We start from the raw sequence: 15,341 nt of genomic DNA, 5'->3' as shown, positions 1-15,341 counted from the left end.
TTCAGCTCGATTTTTCAGATTCGGAGTCGTGCGCATCGTCGTCGTCGTTGGCCAATTCGTCGGCCTCGCCTTCCTCGTCTTCCTCATCTTCCTGTCCTGATTCGTCTTCGCTGCCTCCAAACACGTTCATCTTACCTTTCTCCTTCAGGAAATCGTCCAGTGTTTGCAACTTGTACTTTCTTGCACTCTGTCTTGGCTCAATGTTTATCGTGGTGGCAGAGCTAACCACTGGTGGCGGCCTTGCAGCGTGCGACATTGATTTGTGCTGGCTGTAGTCCTTCAGTTGGAATTCCTGTGCGCGCAACTCGCTATAGTATTCAAGGAGCTCAGGGTTCAGCTCTTGCGGCGTAACTTGGTTGTACTTGTTTATATTGTTGTTGTTTGCCGAGGAGTCAGTGGAAACAGGAGCAGGTTTTGATGTCTGGAATAGCAAGATTGAAAGCTCCACCTCATGCAATTTGTCGGCACATCTCTCCAGGACATGGGCTTTCTGTCCGTAGTATTGCTGGAATTCTATGGCAGTGGTAGCCGTGAGGTCTTCGTCGAGATAGACCACATTGGGAAGAATCGATCCAATCATCCTGGACCTATCGCGTAGATCGACGCTGGAGTCGTACTTGGTGAACTGCAATACGAGGTTGAATAGTTTCCATAGCATGCTTTCGTAGTTGTACTCTTCTCCTTGCTGCTTGCTAGCATACAATTCTTTCGACACCATTTTCGTCAGGGCAGTTAAAATCTCCACTTTTACCATGTACTCCTGTTCTTTAAAGTCCCGCACAAGAATTCGCATCAGGTCGGGCAAGAAGTTGCCTAATGCTAATGATTTGTCGTCGTGGTATTGGTGGTTCGAAAATTCCCCGACAAGCCATATGATCGAAGCTCTGGCAACTGGCGAGAGCTCACTCTCATTGACCAGTTTTCCCGTGAGCTTAAGTAGCACGTCGATGTTCCCAAACAGGTCATTTTGCACCATGATCCGCAGTCCCGTGACATACTCTGCCACCAAAAGCTCTTCAGTCTCGGAGTCGAGCCTTGAGAGATATAGCTGGCCGATCTTAGCTTTTTGTTCTGGAGTGCCATGGTACTGGTTGAGCAGCCTTACGACTGCTAACTTGAGCTGTGTGGAGGCCGTGTTCAGCAGGAAAACCAGCTCTGCGAAAATTTGATCGAAAATTTGTGCATTCAGAAGCTTAACCAAAATGCGCACTTTTAGTTCGCTAATCTTGAAGAGTTCGGTTGGAAGAGGCACATAGTAGGATAGCTGCGAGTCTGAAAAACTCACCAGCTTGCGGTCAAGCAAATAAACGATCTCGTTGAGCACGTATACGGTAACCTCGTTGTCACCCAGAAACTTGGCAAGCATTTTTGCTAGTGGTATTTCGTCCAGCTTGAACGGCAGCACATTGATGTAGAAACGCACCAGGCTAAGCACGACGTTTGCAGAGGGAGAATAAATGAGAGAGCGCAGTTTGGAGTCCAGAAGAGTCAGTTCTGCGGCCATACTATCCTCCGCCGGTTTGGGAAGGTACAAACGGGCGTAATCCGTTGCAAGATCAATCAGAATCACTTTTGAATAATCTTCGAGCTCTATCAGCTTGGACACTAAATGACTGAATCTAGGATGAATTAGATCGATATAGCCTGGGAAGATGGTGTAGAAACAATTGAGCGCAGAGCTTAAAACTCTTGAATCCGTGTCGCTCAAAAGAATAGCCAGAAAATTGTACAATTGTGCTGGAATGCTAGAATCGTCTTTGAGAGCAGACGCCAGATCGCGGTGTTTGTTGAAGCTGGAGTCTAGTAGAAAGCATTTTGTAATAGCCACGGCAGTCGCCGAGCGCACAAGAGGCGACGAATCCGAAATCGTTCTTTTGATCGACAAGATCAAGATGGGCAGGATTGCCGGGATACGGATACCGCTCAGTGTCCTGATCGCGAGAGCTCTGTTGATGCAATTTTTGTCTGTGAGCGATTTTTGGATAGCATTGATTGACAGTAGAGCGATATCCTGCTGCATATGGTTATATCGCAACAGGATGACATAAACCAAGCGTTTGGTCCTAAGATTGTTGGAGGTGATATTTTTTATGACGTGGGGGAAGTATTGCAGCAGTTCAGGATCTGAGTTCTGTTTTGTGGTCATCAATCGCACCAGGTACTTGAGAGACGTTTGGATTTCCTTGTCTGACGAAGAATTGAGCCCTTCGACTACTTGCGAGGGCGTGAGCTCTTGATTTTGGGCGTGGCCATTGGAGAGAAACGCGTTCAATCCCGAGGGCAGCTTCACGTTTTTGTTCTGGATGGCCTCGTTGACCGTTGATGACAGGTTCTTGGTTGCATTTTCTAGCAGAACGCTAATGTTTTTCCCGAGTTCAGCCATTAGCGATTTGCAGTATAATGTAGAGCGAAAAAAACAAATGGTTTAGGGTGTATTTTTTCAAATTTATTAACGTTCCACATTTCCTCCTTGAAATAATGACGTCCAAGGATCAATCGGCCAGATCAGCTTCGCCGGCCGGGGAGAATGCTCTTAAACGGACATTGTCAGTGAACAGTTTGATCAAAACAGACTCGTTCACTAAACTATTCAAGAAGAATAACAAGCGTTCCAGATCAGAGGACTCTGATTTGGATGATATAGAAGCAAAGCTTGACATTCAGGCATCGAAGAAACCCAAGACGCGCTCTTCGAAAGAGGAGGAAGAGTTTCGTAGAAGAGAAAAAGAGTACGATGAGCTGCTGCCTCCCGAGTATCGCAAGTTCCGGCCAAAGGGATTCAAGCTCAATCTGCCGCCAGAAGATCGGCCGGTCCGAATCTACGCAGACGGAGTGTTTGATCTGTTTCATCTGGGCCACATGAGACAGCTGGAGCAGTGTAAAAAAGCGTTTCCCAATGTGACTCTAGTCGTTGGAATCCCTAACGACGAAGAAACACACAAGAGAAAAGGACTGACAGTTCTCACCGACAAGCAGCGGTACGAAACATTGAGGCATTGCAAGTGGGTCGACGAGGTGGTAGAGGACGCCCCTTGGATTTTGAACATGAAATTTCTCAAAGATCATAAGATTGACTACTGTGCTCACGACGATCTTCCATACCAAGCACAGGGCATTGATGATATTTATAAACCCATGAAGGAAGCCGGCATGTTCCTTGCCACACAGAGGACGGAAGGAATCAGCACAAGCGACATCATTACCAAGATTATCAGGGACTACGACAAATATCTAATGCGCAATTTTGCCAGGGGAGCTACCAGGAAAGAGCTGAATGTGTCCTGGCTCAAGAAGAACGAGCTAGATTTCAAGAAACAGATCAACGATTTCCGTTCCTATTGGAAGAAAACCAACGACAGTCTCAATAGCGCGTCTCGCGACCTTTACACGGAAGTGCGCGAGTTTCTGAAAAGAAGAAACGAAACATCACCTGCTCAGTCTCCTGCAGACTCATTTGCATCCAAATTCAACGGCAACGGCCTGGGACGCACCAATTCCCGTCGCAGTCTGATTGATAACTTCAAAGATTGGGTGGCAAGGGACAGCCATTCGGAGTTTGAGAGTGACGAAGAAGAAAAACCGGTCGTCACCAAAAGAGGACGCAAGGTGAAGAAACCCGCTAGTAGTGAAAAAAAAGTGCTAGAAAAAAAATAGTGAAAAATAAATTATAATTATGTTCTCTGTTGCTAACATAAAGTACCTAGAGCCGACGACGTTGCGTCAATGGTTCTCCCAGAAATTGACTAACCACGGGTCGCCGTTCGTGGTGGTAGACGTGAGAGATTCAGATTATATTGGCGGCCATATCAAGTCCAGTCTTCATATTCCGAGTTCCAGCGTGGGGTCCCATTGCCAGACAATTTTAGACGAGCTTTCAAAGAACAAGGCAGACAGCGTGGTATTTCATTGCGCATTATCGCAGCAGCGTGGTCCCTCTGCCGCAATGAAGTTTATGCGGTACCTGGAAGGCCTTGAGTCGGCCCCGGACCTCAAGATATACGTGCTTAGGGGCGGGTTCGTGAAATGGCAAGAGCTTTATGGCAATGATTTAGAAGTGACGGAGGGCTACGAGCCGAGCTTATGGTCCTAACTAATTTTTCTTCTGCTGCCTACGTCGTTTGGCCGGAGGCTCCTCAGTCTCCGGAGAATTCTTATCAGGATTTCTCAATTTCGATGTGGCATTTTTCAATCGCTGCCCCATTTCTAGGTCACGGCGGCGCCTAATCATCTCAACAGGGAAGAACTCCTCGATGCTTGTCTGTGGCTTGTTCATGTTCTGGATGATCGGCAGCAGGATTGTGTCCACTTTCTCCTTGCCCCATCCAACATTGTACATCAGGAAAGTCCGCAGCTTATCCAGGTTGGGATAGCCCCATTGAAACTCGGACCTGTCATGGTCGACCTCCGGATGCAAATATGCTTCAACAACCCGCTTGTCCGGAAACTCGCGAGTCAGATATAGATCGGTCTTTTTCAACGACTTGCGCAACTTGCGCTTGACCGGTGTTTCTTTGGACTCATCAATAATACCGTTTTGATAATCGAGCCACCAGTGCTTGAAATTCTCCAGTGTTCGGAACTCGGCAAGAATCTCCATTGCTGCAACTTTTCCAACACCCTTAATACCTTCCGTATAGTCGCTTCCTAATAATAGAGCTAAGTCAATCAACATTTTTCTGTCGAGCCCTAGATCGCGCTCGAGGTCCTCCATTTGGTAGCATTCAACAAAGTTCTTCTCGTTGAACATGTTTTTGTACACGCGGTCACCGCCAAACAGGAAACAGTCTGAATCGTCCGTGATAATGCCGTCCACCAATCCGAGACGAAGAAGCTCAGCGCATTGAGCTTCTGCCTCCATAGGCGCAGTGACGTACGGCAGGCCAAACCGAGAGAGCATATCTTGGATATCCAGAATCATCTTAACCGTCACCTCGTCTGCGTCTCGTTTCTGCTTCTTCATACTCTCTTGGAGTTGCACTTCGTCATCCATCGACCAGAAACTAGAGGACGACAACGGCTTTTTGGTGCCGACTTCATCCACGAACTTCTCGTAGGCAGCTTCCTCATTCTCAAGGTTGTGCTCGAGCTCCTTCTCCTCCTCGTCCGAGAAAACGTAGTCCAAGGGTTCTGGCATTTTTGGGACTTGCTGCTGCTCATTTACGTCCTGGTGAGTTTCAGTATTGGCCTGCTGATCACCCGGAGTTGGTATGTCCTCTATTATGGTGTGGTTTTGGCCTTCGGTGTCTTCTGAATATCTGTGCTTTTGCTCAGGCTTATCAATCACAGTCACTGGCTCCGGCATGTCGTGGTCCTGATTTGACTCTTCTGGCTCCGGCTGTGGCTCCGGGTCCAGCTCGATGACCTCAGGCTCAGGAGCATCGTGCTCCTCAACGTCCTCAAAATCTTCGCTCGCGTTTTCCTCTAGGTACGGTTCGACATCGGCATAATCGAACAATCCGGCTCTTTCGTCCTCAGTTTTCTCAAATTCTGTCATTTTGTGATCTTCCCTTCCGTGATGTACATTTTCCGAAACTCGAGTCTGAAACCATAGTGGAGTTTCCTCCACCTGTCTCTGGGGCTTCTTTTGCTCTGGACTTGGCTCTGGGTCTGCACTCTGGGACTCCTCCGTTTTGCTTGCCGACAGTATACTGCTCTTGAAATCGAATTTCGGCACAGACACAGGCTTTGACTCAGTCACCTTATCTATGTTTGACCCGAGAGATTCCTTGGTCAATATCAACGGTGGAGCAGCACCATAATCGAAAGGGGCATCGTTTTGCTGCTCCTGCTCCATCATATTATAATAGTCCTGTTTTGATCGTTCAACGGCCTGTCGTAATTGCTCCTCCTCGCTCAGTTCCGCAGCCTTCTGTAAATTCTTCTTGTTATTGTTGGCGTATTCGTATAACGACTGGATCATCGCCATTGTGGTGTCCTCGTTATTTTCTGAGGTCTCAATTTCGCCAACAAACATCGGCTCAGATGCAGCAGTCGCCGTCGGAAGCACCGACTTGGCCGGCTCTATAACATCTTCCCACTCATCCTCCTCTTCATCTTCGTCCTGCTCCCCTTCGCTGTTCAGATCGATGGCCTTCTCAGCACTATGGCCGTCATCCTTGATCGACAGAGTATATCCGTTTTCGTTCCTCTGGAGCTCGTAAATTCGATCACGGTCGCTAGCGATTCGTCGCGATTTGGCCTCCTTCTCGTCCATCCCCGCCACATTCATCAGTTTCTGAGTGAGGAAATTGCGCTTCTGCACCATCTGGATTTGAAATTTAGAGAAATCCATGCTATTGGGGAATAACGTCTCCAGTTGTTGTTTTGTGTAGCCCATTCTCAAACGAGAACGCAGTCGCAAGTGAGAAAGAACTATGTACTGTGTAGAAAGCGGAAGACGTGCAAACTCCTCGGATTTGGGGTCGATGGTGTCAAGATCAATGCCTCCAAGCTCATCTTGCAAATCAGAAGTAAGTCGGTCGTACTCATAGTCGGTGATTACCCGTTGATCATTTTTCTCAACTTTAAAGCTCTCAATGTGTGGCAGATCGTACTCGTCTTGCCTGCGGAAGATGCGATTCTCTTTCTCTTTTTTGGGCCTCGGTTTTTCAAGTTTCTGCTGCTCTTGCTTTTTGTCCCTGGTGTCAAAATAGTTAGTATCTTCGTAGAACTCAGTAAATTGCAGCTGGTCAATGGGCACCTCCTTGGACTTGGCCTTGGAACTGGGCTTTTTGGGCACATCGGGCTTGCCCTCGGCCCGATTCTGAAGCTGTTTTGCCAGCAGTCTGCGCGCAACCTGCTCTGCGGTCTCCTTGCTGCCCTCTCTTTTCTCTCGCCGCTTGCTGATGGTCTGTTTCTTCAGAAGCGGCGCCCCGCCATCAAACACAAACACGGGCTTGATTCCAAAGTAGAGAAGCTTACATATTCGGCGGAAAAATCCCACTATATGGGAGTTGATCAGTTGATTGCCCTGCACATCTCTCACAGCCTTGAGGAACTGATAGATCCAAATCGAGGCATCAACTGCTAGCCGTTTTTTCGCCATTGCCTCCAGTCGCACAGGACGCGCAGTTGGGCCAACGATCTCCCAAAGTCCATGAACACCCATGAATCAGGAATATATGTCTATCGATATTCTTTTTCACGTACGTCGATCGACGCACCAGGGCCCTTAAATTTTCGTCTCTGGGGATAAATCTCTGATCCCTATTTCTTTGGGCGATAACATCTGGTCGCCTATAACGAATATAGTTTTCCCCTCTTCCTGCTGATGGCAGACTTTAAAGTATGTTTGGTCCGTTTCCGAGAAAGCGCCAGATCTAACCGCTATAGTTGCACACTCCTATCGCAAACAAGAGAAAATTAAATTCAGAGTTTATGATGGCTTACACGCCCGAGCATCCTCACTCTATGCCCAACCCAGCCACTCAGTCCAAACCGCCATGCAAGTTTATACCTCAATTCACAAACAACGAGCAGAAGAACTGTTACAATCTGTTCAAGGAACTTCAAGACACGCCGAAAACAAACGGAGAACTAGCGGTGTCCGGGTCTCCAGTGCCAATCGGACAACTAACGCCGTTTTTGGTAGCAAACCAGCATCCAAGGCAGATGAGCAATAACACACCAAGAAAGCAGCGACAACATGACCACTCACCGCTCTCCCCTTCAATACAGCCCATATTCATTCTTCCAAACGACCACGATAGAGATATGATGTCTTACACAGAAATTCAGAGGTTTCCGTCTGAGTTCAACCCGAGACAGGCGGCGAACATGCCTCACAAAGAAAAAGTCGACAAATGGATAGTCAACGTTCCCGCTTATCCTCACCAGGGCAAGGAGACATGGTATAACGAGTGCTATCCGTCGGTGGTGGAACTGTCGACTGCGTCGACACCAGAAGAGTCAGACGTTGATTTCACAAGCCACCAAGACATAATCGAGTTTCAGTCAAGAATGATCACTTTTCTTGTGAACCGCTCGTATTACAACGACCCCACCGAAGATATCAATCGAGGCGAGGAGTTCGAAGAAGCGAATTTGGCTGAGTACTCATACGAGACAAACGAAGCAGACTTTAATTACCACGACGGTATTTACTAGGCATTCATGACCCACAGAAGATCAATCTACCAGGGCCTTTTTCTATACAGAGTTGTGCTGATCGATATACAAAAAAACCAGGAAAAAGCCAAAAAAATAAATAAAAGTTCCAATAATGAGTTCTGTCAACTCGGCAACTGTTCTCCTGAACAGGGTGTTGTCACTCAAAGAGGCATCGCCACTGCTGCTCGTGCTGGATTCTGTCATCCAGTCAAGTTACTTCTTCCAGCAAGAGCTCATACACAAGGCCAAGAGCGAATCCGTTCCTATCACATACTTATCCTTCGAGACCCTCGATCGACCCGAAGTGGACGAGCTAGTGCTTTGTGACGAATTGTCTCCCGAGCAGATTATTGCTAAAGTTGGCAAGAGTACGAAACAGCTAGTGATAATCGACTCGATCAACTATATTCCTGAGAATCAGCTCAACAATTTTCTGCGTGGAATAATCTCGCCCACCACAGTCGTCTGTGCAACTTACCATACTTCAATTCCACAGGTGTCGGTGCCTGGTTGCCAGAACATGCCTACCGCCATCCAAAGGCTACTGTTCATGGCAACAACAGTTTTCGAGCTAAGGCCTGCAAACTCGTCACTCACAGACGATGAACTGGAAGTTGCGTCTCACAAGTTAGAGATTCCTATTGGAATAGCAAACAAGCCAATTTTCGAGGCCAAGATGATCTACAGAAGAAAATCTGGCCGCGCTTTGGAGTACGCATTTACTATAGACACACTGACTCACGAATATCAGGTTAAGCAGCAAAACGTTGCCGAAGGAGACGACGCTGAGCTGCTGGAAAATCTCACAACTTTCAACTTGACCACCACACAAAAACAGAAGCTGGCCCGCGAGCAAGTGGACCTTCCATTCTTGCAGGCTCAGCAGTCTTTGGGAGCCGTGGGAGGCGCCATTGTGTACGAGTTTGAGAAAGACGACGACTATGACGAGGATGATCCGTACGAGGATCCATTTTAGAGTCTATATGGTTTCGTCCTCGTCGCCGGTGCTTGTTTGACGAGTTGTTTTCTTGCGGGGCCACAGACTAGGCAGTTTGATGAATTGGAAGCGGGGCTCGATGCATCTCTCTATGAACCAATTTCTCAAGGTGTTTTCGATAATAGAACTAATGCGAGGAATGTTTTCTAGCTTTGTACGGGAGCCGATCAGCGACTTGATATCGAACTCAAGTCGGAAGTCTGGGCTGAACGAGAACATAAGCCCAACAGAGTTGTCTGCAACGTCAGACTCCTCAGCGCTGCTGATCAGGGAAACTGTAAGACAGCCAGAGAATCTGACGATGGAGACCGAGAGTTTGACCGGGAGCGACGCTGCTAGCGGTTTGGGCTGGTTGATCAAGAGTTTGGTCTCGACTCCCAACGTAAGCGTGTCTGCCACATCGACATCGATTTTTGCTTCTAGTCGTCCGTCTGTATTCTTGATGCGACAATTGCTGAAGATCGGGAAATCGTTACCTATACTTATTTCTGTAATCACGATTTTGTCCAGAAAGTCTGGTATGATCGACGACCCAAACATTTCGTTCAGTGAGCGGTGGATATTGTTGTTGTTGAGGGCCTCATTTCTGAACTGCGATATAAGTTGGGCGACCAACACATTGAACCAGTCCAGGGACTCTGGCTGGTGACTGCGCACATCGTAGTATGTCTTTTCCAGAATGGTGTCTATTGTAGAGTCCTCGTTTTCTTGGGCAGTGTTTGGAGCATTCAGCACAGGAACGTTCACTTTCTTCGAGTTGCCCGGCACTGTGGGCGCGCTCTCACTGAAAATGAAGAACCTGATGAACATGACGAATAGTACAATGACAGAGAGCTGGCCCAATATGAGACCCTGTGTAAATGTCCATGTCGATTGCGGTGCGACCAGCACACGGTGCTCGGGTGGCCACGATACTATTTGCTCCGCAATTTTCTGCGACAGCTCTTTGATAGACTGCTCTGGATATTCGGAGGATTCGATGCTCATTTAAGAAATATACATTATTTTTTTCGTGCACTGAATATTTAATTTATTTTAGTAGTCTGAATAGGAAGTTGACAAACACAGACAACGCCAAAGCCGAGCAAACCAGCATAGGGCCGAACTTATCGTCATAGCGCACGGCACGCTTGTTCCTAATATTCACGACACGGAAAATGTAGACATAGGTGGAGTAGACAATGGTCAGGACGGCGGTGAAGTAGAAACAAGTGGAGGTGATCAGCGAGACCAGATCGCCATAGTTCAGAAGAGTGTGGGCAGTCGCACCAAATATAAGGGCAATGGAGAGCCATGAGAGGTAAGTTCTTTCCGTGGCGAAGTAAACTTTGGGTTCGACGCGCACCACAACGGAGATCTTCTTTCCTGGTGGAGCAGTGAACTTTGCGTCAAAAACAGTTCCTTCCGGCACCTTGTTGAAAGAGTTGTCTGGTTTCGTGATGTCCTTGTACCAGGAGACCAACTTGCCTATTAGGGTATTATTTTCGGGATCTGGAGACTCCTCAATTCTGTTATCGTTTTCGTTGAATGAGACAGCACCGTAGTGAGGAACAGCAGAGCCTGAACTTAGGCTGGAGCCAGCAAGCTCTTCCTCATCAAGCTCCCCATGGCCAGATTCGGTATGGCGTTGTCTCACAATACCATAGTTCTCATCCTTCTTTGGTTTCTTGATGTCGACGTCCATCTGAGGCAGCCAAAATGGAATCAAGTCGACTCTGTCAGGGAGCAAAGTGGCACAGCCGTGAATAAACTTGGAGAATTTGGGAACAGCTTCCACGAGGTGTGAAGACACCATTTCTTTGACCCATTGTGGAGGCTCCTGGCCCATTTGGGTTTGGAGCTTGACCTCCAAGATGGCATACGGAAATCTCTCAACATCTTTAGGAGGTAGGTTGGCAAATGGGTAGTTCACGCCAATGTCCATTCTTCTCCAATTTCCGTGGGTTCTGTCAATGCCGTCGAAGTTGTCTTCTCTGACCATTGTAAGCTCTGTATCGAGTGAGATTCGGACTCTCGCATCTCCAGGAAGCTGGAATGCTGTTCTGTTGTAGAAAGACCGCATCACCGGTCTCAGCTTGTCCTTGATGACTCTATACTGAACTTCCTGGGCAAGTCTTTCAAGACTCTCGATTTCTTGCACGCTCTTCTTACCATCCTTACGCATTTTCTCAAATGCCTGCTTGACAGTGTACTGTCCCTTCATGAAGTCGTTCACGTTTTTCTCCTTCAGCGGAAATCTGGCCTTGACACTCTTCTCGCCTGTCCAGTCCTCTCGATGGGTCTTTCTTTCAACAAAAACTGTCTCTGCACCCATCCCTCCGTACCATCTGATTCTGATGGCCTCGGCTCCCTCAGTCTTGAGCAACCGTCCGTAATAGAGGTCCATGTCCTTGTTGTCGTAGTAGATAGAGGTTATTGCCGAGTCTTCTGGCTCAAACTCTTTGTTCGAGTTGAACACAAGAACAGGCAGATGTTTTAGGATAATAAGTTTCAGCTCCGTGATGTTATCAGGATGCACCCAGTACTTTGTCGTTTGACGAACAAAGTTCTGCATCGACCCTCCGGCAGCAGAGTCGCCCTTGACAGGGTTTCCTCTCGTTCTGACGAGGTCGTAGAGCTTGGACAGATTCACAATTAAAGAGTCATAATTGTCCTTGTAGAATGCCTTGGCGTTCAAGCGAGCCTGGAAAATAGGCTTGAGGATGAACTTGGTGAGCTTGTCGTGCTTTTTAAGGATCTTCTGGAAACCGATGTAATTGAGCCTTGTGAACTTGTTGAGGTCGTGCACATCGGCAATGATATCGCTGAGCTCTTCTTCGAGATCCTGGAAGTCCTGCTCGTAAAATTCTGCCTCTTCTTCTGTGGCATTTCTGGAATTCTCGACAGTATTATTCACCAGCGTCTCCACCTCCTTCATACGACGCAAGATTTCTTTGTGCTTGAGGACCACAAAATTATACACCTTGTCGAGCTCCCCTTCCATCTTGTTGAGGAAGTCCTCCTCGAGGGAATCGGACCACTTGTTGCCGTTCTTGCTGAGCCCCTTGCCAATAGCGTATTTCAGCTCGTCGTACTGGATATAGTAGTAGGCATACTCCTTGATCAACGAGGACTTGAGCGTCTCTCCAAACTTCATGATGCCAAAAAGCGAGCAGCTCACAAAAATTAACTACCGATCCGCACGTGCGTGCACAGCCTGGAAAGAACAATTTATTTCGGACCAGCTTCAGCACGCGACCTTGCACCGTTTAGAAACTATGCTTTGGAGGCTTGACAAAATTCAGGCGTCGCATTCGCACAGGTGCATAAGGAACGCTGAGCCATGGCTAAGCTGGGGATGTAGGAAAAAGCCACAGGGCTTCAATTGCCAAGACGAAAATACATCTATCTATATTGTCTGCTACACTTTCTTATTTGTACCCCTGTTGAAATATTTTGTTTTTTTAGATTCTCCACGATGGCGGACCAGAGACGGAGACTGATGCGCCTCAAACGGTTCGTCAAAAGTAACCGCAGACTGCTGTTACTGATCATGACGCTGTTCACCATCAACCTTCTTTACAACTTGCGTACCTCCAATGCCATTGAGTTTGACCTTGGGGACGAGTACGCCGGCACCTTTAAGGAGAAATATCTCAGAACAATCAAGTCCAGAGACCAGCTATATACAGATGAGTTCTATCAGAAACTCACCGTCATGGGCCAAATTGACGACCTGGTGAACGAGCCCATCGAACGCGTGTCCTTTAATGAGACTCTAGACCCAATTGACGTTCTCAAAGAAAAATACCCAAACAGCGACGACTACACCGGCCTCGATACCGCCCAGCAGGCACAGGTGTACCTGAGCGATGTGCTTCCAAAGACAGGCTTTAAATTCCGGCCTATCCAAGAGACCATCTACCGAGATATCTACAATCCCAAAAACTATCTTGAGTCCAGGCTGTCAAAATGGGTGGCTCTGAAAGACATCCTTTCGCCAGAGGAGATGAACGAACTGGGCTTAACAGATGAACTGTTCAAGTCAAATCTGCTTAGAATAAAGGATCTCAAACTCAAGATCAACGAAAACTCCTCGAGAGAAATCCTCAATACCTTGAACCACATGAGAATAGTGAATAAGCTGTTTTTCCAGAACCCAGCTCCTTTCGAAAGTCCCGACATGAACGACCTCTGTCGTGAGGCAACAAAGGCAGTGTATCCTTGGCTTTCTGGATTCTATCCCACCTTCACAAAGTACAGCAAACGTATGGACGAAGTCAACACCGATGTTTTTGGGGAAGACGATTCCACCTGCCTGCTGAAAAAAATTCAGACAAAATTGTCTGGACGAGGAATTGTCATCACTGCCTCAGACGGCCAAGTGCCGGAGTTGAGCGGACTGATTGCGCTTCTCAGGGTTTCCGGAAACAAGCTTCCGATCGAGATTTTCCACAACAACGATCTTAGTCTGACGTCCATGAAGAAATTGATCGAAGTTGCCACAGACCCAATCATGAAACTGCCAAAGGGCACCAAATTCACCAAACAGCCGACACAAGATCTCACATTTGTCGACGTCTCGAAAACTGTCATCTTCCGCTACAAGCACTTCTTCCAAAGGTGGTACATGAAACTGCTGGCCTGCTTGTTTAGCTCTTTTGAGGAGATTATTGTCTTGGACACAGATACCGTTCCACTGCTTGGGATTGAAGAATACTTGCAACTGCCTGCTTACAGGGACACACATACACTGTTTTTCAGAGACAGAGAAGCAAACTCGTTCCTATACGAGGGAATCATGAAATTTTTCATTGAGTTCCTTAATACTGACGCAGAGCGTGACTATCTCCAGTTGAAGGTGCCTACAGATGAGACTTTGCACAACAGATTTTTCGGAGAGAAGGCAAGACACTACATGGAGGCCGGCTTATTTGCACTCAACAAAAAGGAAAAATTTGATGGCCTCTTGGTGGCTGCATCGATGCCATTCTTCAAGTTGATTTCGAACTCAGTCCATGGAGAAAAGGAATTTATCTGGCTCGGTCAAGAGTTCATGGGCCGCACCTATAGGTTCAATTCGCATCCAGCTGTCGCCGTAGGCTCGTTGACGGACAAAAAACGTCAACTGGTTGCAAATGAGCTGTGCTCGACGCATCCAGGACATATTTCCGACGACGCCAAGAGCTTGCTCTGGTTCAATTCAGGATTTTTAACCTGCAAACGTCCAGACTCGTACTATAAAGATATCAACTACGAAAGGAACGAAGGAAAGGACCTGCTGCAACTGAAGAAAGAATACATTTCTCCATTGCACATCACAAGCGCGCTCATTCCTCCTCCTGCAGAATACAATCTTGATACCGGAGATGGAGAGCCAACACGTGGATGGGTGATGACGTCGCAGTGTGAGAATTATCTCTGGTGTGCCTACGATGTTATTGGCGGGGGAAAGAATGAGAAGATCCCAAAGGGACAAGTCATTTCCTTTAGTTCCCAGGACACCGAGAAATGGGACAAGCTAGGAGAAATTTGGGTAACTTACTTCAAGCTTGCCAGCAAAGGCACCAAGACGGACTTGGGTTATGTTGAAGACGATGCATTTGACGAGCTGGGCTTGGACAAGATGCCTTTCGGAGAGGAGGAAGACACAGGAAATACACACCAGAGAGGTGGATTTGCATCATCCAGTGGCTCTTTTGGAGGAGCCACCAAAGCGGGCAAAAAGGGCAGCAGTGCTCCAGAGCAAAAGGGTTCGGGTATGAAGATCAAAAAACCAGTCAAAGGACAGGATTCCAATGACGCTCTAGATTACGAGGAGTACGACGAGTCTAAAAAGACGGCGGCTGCAGGCTCAAAGAAAAAAACCGGTAGCTCCAGAAAGACTACACTGAACGATGACGATGCCGATTATTTTGAAACTGATGGCTCTGAAATGAGCAAAGGTTATAAAGAAACTGACGATTTCGATTCGGTGGTGATCGATGACGAGTTCTCACGGGAGGCGGCCGATGAGTCCAGCTCATTGTCTAGGGCCGGAAAGAACATCAACGAGTTCTTTAATGCGTTTGGGTTTGGGTCACGAAACAAGATTGACTCCTCAAAATTATCTTCCTATGCCGACGACTCAGAGATAGACCTGGAATCTTATGTCGCCGAAAAAGATGAATCGAATTCAGAAAAGGATGTTCTCAGCGAAGAACTTCTAAGGGAAATGCAATCTGAGGCCGCTCAGGATTAAGAATATAGCTATCAT

At 47.4% G+C, this 15,341-nt stretch overlaps 8 protein-coding genes across 8 annotated transcripts; 4 read left to right on the top strand and 4 right to left on the bottom strand.

Moving 5' to 3' along the window:
• Position 1: 1 nt before the first annotated feature.
• Positions 2 to 2,383, bottom strand: KL928_002539 (uncharacterized protein; the record flags this gene model as incomplete). Its single annotated transcript, XM_043203026.1, has 1 exon — positions 2 to 2,383. One exon carries the CDS (start codon positions 2,381 to 2,383, stop codon positions 2 to 4), a length of 2,382 nt encoding a protein of 793 aa, XP_043059693.1.
• Positions 2,384 to 2,478: 95 nt separating this feature from the next.
• On the top strand, positions 2,479 to 3,654 carry KL928_002538 (uncharacterized protein; the record flags this gene model as incomplete). Its single annotated transcript, XM_043203025.1, has 1 exon — positions 2,479 to 3,654. One exon carries the CDS (start codon positions 2,479 to 2,481, stop codon positions 3,652 to 3,654), a length of 1,176 nt encoding a protein of 391 aa, XP_043059692.1.
• A 436-nt stretch (positions 3,655 to 4,090) lies between these two features.
• KL928_002537 (uncharacterized protein) lies at positions 4,091 to 7,108 on the bottom strand (the record flags this gene model as incomplete). The annotated part of the gene is made up of 1 exon (XM_043203024.1): positions 4,091 to 7,108. One exon carries the CDS (start codon positions 7,106 to 7,108, stop codon positions 4,091 to 4,093), a length of 3,018 nt encoding a protein of 1,005 aa, XP_043059691.1.
• Positions 7,109 to 7,270: 162 nt separating this feature from the next.
• On the top strand, positions 7,271 to 8,106 carry KL928_002536 (uncharacterized protein; the record flags this gene model as incomplete). The annotated part of the gene is made up of 2 exons (XM_043203023.1): positions 7,271 to 7,285; positions 7,432 to 8,106. The coding sequence occupies 2 exons, from the start codon at positions 7,271 to 7,273 to the stop codon at positions 8,104 to 8,106; spliced, it is 690 nt and encodes a 229-aa protein (XP_043059690.1).
• Positions 8,107 to 8,221: 115 nt separating this feature from the next.
• KL928_002535 (uncharacterized protein) lies at positions 8,222 to 9,085 on the top strand (the record flags this gene model as incomplete). Its single annotated transcript, XM_043203022.1, has 1 exon — positions 8,222 to 9,085. One exon carries the CDS (start codon positions 8,222 to 8,224, stop codon positions 9,083 to 9,085), a length of 864 nt encoding a protein of 287 aa, XP_043059689.1.
• Positions 9,086 to 9,088: 3 nt separating this feature from the next.
• KL928_002534 (uncharacterized protein) lies at positions 9,089 to 10,093 on the bottom strand (the record flags this gene model as incomplete). The annotated part of the gene is made up of 1 exon (XM_043203021.1): positions 9,089 to 10,093. The coding sequence occupies one exon, from the start codon at positions 10,091 to 10,093 to the stop codon at positions 9,089 to 9,091; it is 1,005 nt and encodes a 334-aa protein (XP_043059688.1).
• Positions 10,094 to 10,136: 43 nt separating this feature from the next.
• On the bottom strand, positions 10,137 to 12,242 carry KL928_002533 (uncharacterized protein; the record flags this gene model as incomplete). The annotated part of the gene is made up of 1 exon (XM_043203020.1): positions 10,137 to 12,242. The coding sequence occupies one exon, from the start codon at positions 12,240 to 12,242 to the stop codon at positions 10,137 to 10,139; it is 2,106 nt and encodes a 701-aa protein (XP_043059687.1).
• Positions 12,243 to 12,638: 396 nt separating this feature from the next.
• KL928_002532 (uncharacterized protein) lies at positions 12,639 to 15,326 on the top strand (the record flags this gene model as incomplete). Its single annotated transcript, XM_043203019.1, has 1 exon — positions 12,639 to 15,326. The coding sequence occupies one exon, from the start codon at positions 12,639 to 12,641 to the stop codon at positions 15,324 to 15,326; it is 2,688 nt and encodes an 895-aa protein (XP_043059686.1).
• Positions 15,327 to 15,341: the final 15 nt, after the last annotated feature.

This window comes from Ogataea angusta (assembly GCF_019207475.1).
Source record: "Ogataea angusta isolate 61-244 chromosome Unknown 61-244_NODE_5_length_850226_cov_91.758892, whole genome shotgun sequence".
Lineage (NCBI taxonomy): Eukaryota > Fungi > Ascomycota > Pichiomycetes > Pichiales > Pichiaceae > Ogataea > Ogataea angusta.
This window is presented reverse-complemented; position numbering and strand designations above follow the sequence as displayed.